A 7,500-nucleotide genomic window follows, 5' to 3' on the forward strand; every position below is an offset into this window, starting at 1 on the left:
CTCACAGAGACAGACAGACACACAGAGACACCCAGAGACTCACAGAGACACACAGAGACAGACAGAGACTCACAGAGACAGACAGAAACTCACAGAGACAGACAGAGACACGCAGAGACTCACAGAGACCCACAGAAACACACAGAGACACACAGAGACACCCAGAGACAGACAGAGACACACAGAGACCCACAGAGATAACCAAAGACACACAGAGACTCAGAGAGACACACAGAGACACATAAACTCACAGAGACACCCAGAGACACACAGAAACCCACAGAGACACACAGAGACAGACAGAGACACACAGAGACACCCAGAGACCCACAGAAACCCACAGAGACACACAGAGACACACAGAGACAGACAGAAACACACAGATACACACAGAGACACCCAGAGACACACATAGACACCCAGAGACACACAGAGACACACAGAGACACCCAGAGACACGCAGAGACACACAGAGACACACAGAGACACCCAGAGACACACAGAGACACACAGAGACACACAGAGACACACAGAGACACACAGACACTCACAGAGACACACAGAGACACAGAGACCTACAGAGACTCACAGAGACACACAGAGACACACAGAGACACACAGAGACACCCAGAGACACACAGAGACAGACAGAGACACACAGAGACTCACAGAGACAGATAGAGACACACAGAGACACACAGAGACCCACAGAGACAACCAAAGACACACAGAGACACACAGAGACAGACAGAGACAGACAGAGACACACAGAGACAGACAGAGACAGACAGAGACAGACAGAGACTCACAGAGACAGACAGAGACCCACAGAGACACACAGAGACAGACAGAGACCCACAGAGACAGACAGAGACACGCAGAAACTCACAGAGACAGACAGAGACACACAGAGACACACAGAGACTCACAGAGACAGACAGAGACCCACAGAGACACACAGAGACACGCAGAAACCCACAGAGACACACAGAGACAGACAGAGACACACAAAGACACACAGAGACACGCAGAAACCCACAGAGACACACAGAGATAGACAGAGACACACAGAGACTCACAGAGACAGACAGAGACACACAGTGACACACAGAGACACACAGAGACTCACAGAGACACACAGAGACACACAGAGACCCACAGAAACACACAGAGACACACAGAGACACACATAGACTCACAGAGACACACAGAGACACACAGAGACTCACAAAGACACACAGAGACTCACAGAGACAGACAGAGACACACAGAGACCCACAGAAACACACAGAGACACACAGAGACACACATAGACTCACAGAGACAGACAGAGACACACAGAGACACACAGAGACAACCAAAGACACACAGAGACTCAGAGAGACACACATAGACACATAAACTCACAGAGACACCCAGAGACACACAGAAACCCACAGAGACACACAGAGACAGACAGAGACACACAGAGACACCCAAAGACCCACAGAAACCCACAGAGACACACAGAGACAGACAGAAACACACAGATACACACAGAGACACCCAGAGACACACATAGACACCCAGAGACACGCAGAGACACACAGAGACACACAGAGACACCCAGAGACACGCAGAGACACACAGAGACACCCAGAGACACACAGAGACACCCAGAGACACGCAGAGACACACAGAGACACACAGAGACACCCAGAGACACACAGAGACACACAGAGACACGCAGAGACACACAGAGACACCCAGAGACACACAGAGACACGCAGAGACACGCAGAGACACGCAGAGACACACAGAGACAACCAAAGACACACAGAGACACACAGAGACACATAAATCCACAGAGACACCCAGAGACACACAGAGACACGCACCCACTTTCGGGGCACAACTTGGTGTGTGTGTGTGTACAAGACGAGTTGATAGCTTCAGTGGTTGTGGCTGATGATGTTGCTGCTGCTGCTGCCACGTGCGCAGCGATCCAGCGGCTCTTCAAGTCTCGCCTGACGAGGCGCCAGGCGCTCGAAGTGTCCGCCATGGATGAGGTTTGGTTCTTCACTTTGGACGTGGGGGACGAAGAATGCCGTGGGGGCGTCTCCAATGGAGGATACGACGACGACAACGACAACTACATCCTTGTGAGACACACACACACACACACACGCACAGACACACACACACAGACACAGACACACACACACATACACAGACACACACACAGACACACACACACACAGACACACACACACACAGACACACAGACACACACAGACACAGACACACACACACACACAGACACACACACACAGACACACACACACACAGACACACACACACAGACACACACACACACAGACAGACACACACACAGAGATGCTCAGACCCAGGTCATCCTCACCCATTACACTCTCCTGGGATACACACAGAGACACACAGAGACACACACAGATACACACACACACAGACACACACAACAACAACCGCCATTCGCCACTAAGTGGCGGTGACGTCACCACGATGCTTGTGCCAGGCCAAGTGCACCTTGAGGCCACGTGAAGTGTCGAACGCCCGCTGGCAGGAGGTCACGGGGCAGACCCAGCAGGTGCCACGGGTCGACTGACCGAGATGACCGAGATGACTGGCTGATGCACCACCTGTGCCCCCTACTGTGCCAACTTGCTGTGCTTTAGCCACCCGGCGCTCCGCTCGTTGTTGTGAGCGTCGCTCCTCCGCCCTCCGTTGTTGTTGGAGGGCGACTGCCTCCAACTGCCCAGTAGCGTCCTTCACGAGCCTCCTCCACTGAGGCCGATCTTGACACCGCTGGTACCAGTCATCGGCAAGTCCACTCAGCTCCACATCCTCCTGTACCACATCACTCCATCTCTACTCTAGCCCGTGCCGCGCCCGTTTAGCCCCCTCGATCCGGCCGAACAAAAGCTGTTTGGGCATGCGGTGGCTGGGCATGCGGGCTACATGACCCAGCCAACGCAGCCTTGCCTGCCGGAGGAGCTCACTGATGGGACTTTGCCCAGATCTTTCAAGGACTTGTGAGCTCCTCACACAATCCAGCCTGGTTAAACCCCGGATGGATCGTAGGCAGGCCAGCCTAAATGTTTCCAACCGGCGAAGATGCTCCACTAGGGGGGTCCACGTTTCGCAAGCGTAGAGAAGGGAGGGAATGACCGTGGCCGAGAAGACCTGAAGCTTCGTGCGGAGTGACAGACCAGGTAGCTTCCACACAGCGTTACGCAACCGATGAAAAGATATTGCCGCTCGACTGATTCGGAGTGAGGCCTCTGCTGATAAACTGGAGCCGGTCATAAGCACACTGCCCAGGTAAGTGGGAAACTCTCCACTCTCTCCACAACTGCCCCATCACCAATTGGGAGTTGTGGGGGTGGAGTGTCCGATGGTACCAAATACCCAGGCAGGTGCTTAGTTTTGGTGGGGCTGATGGTAAGGCCCCACCTCTTAGTGGCATGCTCCAGTCTCAGCAGCAGCGTCTCCAACTCCTCTTCTGAATGAGCAGCTATTACCAAATCATCGGCATACATAACGTGGTTGACCAATAGGGAGCCATCCCTTGATCGCACCCGGGCGTCGATCAGCCTCCCATTATATCTGTACCAAATGGAAATTCCCCCGGTACAGCTATTGAAGGCTTCACGAACTACGCAGTCGAAATAGATGTTAAATAAAGTGGGAGCCAGAGGACATCCCTGTCGCACCCCAAGGTGTACAGGGAAAGGCTCCGACTCCCGGCCACGTAGTTTTACCCGGGCCCGCTCACCATCATGAAGGTCCTTAACGATCGTGAGCAGAGGGTCAGGGACTCCGAAAGCACGAAGAACAACCCAGAGCCCAGTCCTACTGATGGTATCATAGGCCTTGACCAGGTCAATAAAGCAGAGATGTAGGTCTTGTTGGAATTCCCTACACCTCTGCTGTAGCAGACGGACAGAAAATATGGCATCTGTGCAGGACCGCCCTTTCCTGAAACCGCATTGGGGCTCCGCAAGCCTCTCCTCAGCGTGCCTAGCAAGGCGATGTTGAATAATCCTTGCCAGGACCTTACCCGGCACACTGAGGAGTGAGATGCCCCTGTAGTTGTTACAGTCGGTACGGTCCCCCTTCTTAAAGAGGGGGACCACCAGGGCATCCTTCCAGTCCTGCGGAACCCGTCCAGTGGTCCAGACTGTTGTTATGATGTCATATAGGGCAGTCTGTGCACAAACGCCACCCTCCCTCAGCATTTCGCTTGGGAGATCATCTCTGCCCGGTGCCTTCCCTGGTCTCAGACTCCGGATCGCCCTCAGTACTTCCTCAACAGCTGGTACCTCAGCTAGCCACTCACAGGGGGTGACCTCTTCCAATATTTGAGGCACCGCAGCCTCAGCAGGGTTATCCCCACTTTGTTCCATGATGTTTTCCTGGCTGAGAGATTTTCCCTCCCCCAGGACCTCACAGAAATGCTCAGCAAATCTGCAAACCTGTTCCTGGGAGTCGGAGATTGGATCACCGTTTTTTCCTCTAATGATGGTAATAGGTGTGGCGCTGCAGGTTACTTTTTTGATGGAGTTAAATAGTGATTTGTGATCGCGGGCCACTGAGGCAGACTCCATCTTCTCAGCAACCCGCGACCACCACCCATCCTTACAGCGCCTTACGGCTCTCCGAACCTCCGAGCGAAGGCTGCGGTAAACCTCCTCATTCTCTGACGTGGGATGCTGTAGGCGATGAGAGTGGGCCTGTCGCTTTTTCTCAATTAACCTGAACACCTCCTCTGTCAGCCAGGGTTTCTGGGGAAGTCTGGACCGCGTACCCAAAGCAGCCATTGCGGCTGCATGAGTCACAGTCTTAAACCTCGCCCATTTACCCTCGACATCAGGTGGAGTGGGGGACGATGCCAACCCCAGCTGCAAGCGATGATGAAATTCTCGCTTGCAACTTTCATCAGCTAACTGAGACCAGGCCACTTTTGGTTTTAATGGGGTCCTGGGTGTACACCCACCACCGGAGTGGAAAAATGGCAGGCGCATCTTACAGATGACTGGTCGATGGTCAGAGGGCAGATCAGCTCCACGGTAGGTCCTGGTGTCAAGGACATGGGCTCGCATCCGCTGGTCCGTCACTATGTAGTCCAGCAGATGTTCTTGCTTGGACCCGGCATGTATCCATGATGTTGTGTGGATGCGCCGATGCCGGAACAGCGTGTTGGTAATTACAAGCCCATGGGCTGCACAAAAATCTAGCAGCCTTCTACCGTTATTATTGAGCTGATCTGGCCCATGCCTTCCAATCACTCCAGACCAGGTGCCAGCATCATGACCAACTCGGGCATTGAAGTCACCCAACAAGATGACTCTGTCCCGAGTGGCCACTTTAGCCAGCACCTGTGACAGGAGGTCATAGAAAGCGTCTGACTCATCGGCTTTGCCTGCATCCCTCCACGGATGTTCGTCTTCGCTGGGGGCATAAGTAACCACGACCACCACTCCTCGCCTCTGGTTGATGGGAAGGCGAGCCCAAAGTATCCTGGGGCTTACAGCTTCCCACACCTCACCGCCACGCTCCCACGCCCCCTTCATTCTTTTGTTCAGAAGAAGAGCCACATCCTGTTGTTTGGCAGTCTCCTGCCCCGAGTAGAGGACTGTCCACCCCTCATGGTGGCAGGATCCAGAACCGGTCCACCGGACCTCCTGAATGCCACAAAGATCCAGGCAGTACCGGTCCAGCTCCCGACAGAGGAGTGGCAGCCTCTCCTCCGCAGTGAGCGTTCGAACATTCCACGTGGCCATCCGCAATGGTTTTTCGTTGTTTCTGGAGGAGCCCCGAGGGTGAAAATTCAATCTCCTGGCTCCGCCAAATGGGGTTTGGCCAGGAGACGTCATAAAAGCCTGACCCCCCGGGGCCTCCGGCACAAGCTTATTAATTACAGGTTTATGTTTAATTCGTAGTTTAGTGGTGGTTAATTGAAGGTGGAGGGGTTACCAGCCCCTCGCACCCGTCCAGAGCCCCCGTTTAGCCACTGTGGTGGTCACAGACGCCATGAGGGGAGAGGCCAATGGGCATTGCCCCCCCCCCCCACAGCAATGTACACGACAGTGTTGCCCATCCGGCACCGCGAGGAGGTAGGAGGTTGTTTTGCCGGACCACACACACACAGATACACACACACACACACACAGACACACACACACACACAGACACACATATACACACACACACACAGACACACAGACACACACACACACAGACACACACACAGACACACACACACACACAGACACACACACAGACACACACACAGACACACAGACACACAGACACACACACAGACACACACAGACACACACACACACACACAGACACACACACAGACACACACACACACAGACACACACACACACACACACACAGACACACACAGACACACACACAGACACACACAGACACACACACACACACAGACACACACACAGACACACAGACACACAGACACACACACAGACACACACAGACACACACAGACACACACACAGACACACAGACACACAGACACACACACAGACACACACAGACACACACACACACACACAGACACACAGACACACACACACACAGACACACACACAGACACACACACACACACAGACACACACACAGACACACAGACACACACACAGACACACACAGACACACACACAAAACTACATCCGTGTGAGACTCACAGAAACATCCACAGACACACACACAGACCCCCACTCTGACCTTCGCCCTGACACCTCCCCGTGACCTCCCCGTGACCTCCCCATGACCCCACTCTGACCTTCGCCCTGACACCTCCCCGTGACCTCCCCGTGACCTCCCCATGACCCCACTCTGACCTTCGCCCTGACACCTCCCCGTGACCTCCCCATGACCTCCCCGTGACCTCCCCGTGACCCCACTCTGACCTTCGCCCTGACACCTCCCCGTGACCTCCCCGTGACCTCCCCGTGACCCCACTCTGACCTTCGCCCTGACACCTCCCCGTGACCTCCCCATGACCTCCCCGTGACCTCCCCGTGACCCCACTCTGACCTTCGCCCTGACACCTCCCCGTGACCTCCCCGTGACCTCCCCGTGACCCCACTCTGACCTTCGCCCTGACACCTCCCCGTGACCTCCCCGTGACCTCCCCGTGACCTCCCCGTGACCCCACTCTGACCTTCGCCCTGACACCTCCCCGTGACCTCCCCGTGACTTCCCCGTGACCTCCCCGTGACCTCCCCGTGACCTCCCCGTGACCCCACTCTGACCTTCGCCCTGACACCTCCCCGTGACCTCCCCATGACCTCCCCGTGACCTCCCCGTGACCTCCCCGTGACCTCCCGTGACCCCCGCAGGTCCGCAAGGAGCACTTCTATTACCGCTTCGAGCTGGACAAGGCGGTGGGGCGGGGGGCGCACGGCGTGGAGCTGCGCTGCCTGGACCACAGGAGGCGCAGGATGGTGG

General features: G+C 55.1%; 1 protein-coding gene across 1 annotated transcript in view; it reads left to right on the forward strand.

Moving 5' to 3' along the window:
• LOC144953422 (dual specificity tyrosine-phosphorylation-regulated kinase 2-like) overlaps positions 1 to 7,500 on the forward strand; it is a 53,611-nt gene that overhangs the window by 11,524 nt on the left and 34,587 nt on the right. The window contains exons 3-4 of the mRNA XM_078883999.1: positions 1,981 to 2,141; positions 7,392 to 7,500. The exon at positions 7,392 to 7,500 is cut by the window's right edge and continues 28 nt beyond it. Of these exons, the coding sequence (XP_078740125.1) occupies positions 1,981 to 2,141; positions 7,392 to 7,500 (270 nt within the window). The remainder of the gene's footprint in view (positions 1 to 1,980; positions 2,142 to 7,391) is intronic.

This window comes from Lampetra fluviatilis, chromosome 76, assembly GCF_964198595.1.
Source record: "Lampetra fluviatilis chromosome 76, kcLamFluv1.1, whole genome shotgun sequence".
NCBI lineage: Eukaryota > Metazoa > Chordata > Hyperoartia > Petromyzontiformes > Petromyzontidae > Lampetra > Lampetra fluviatilis.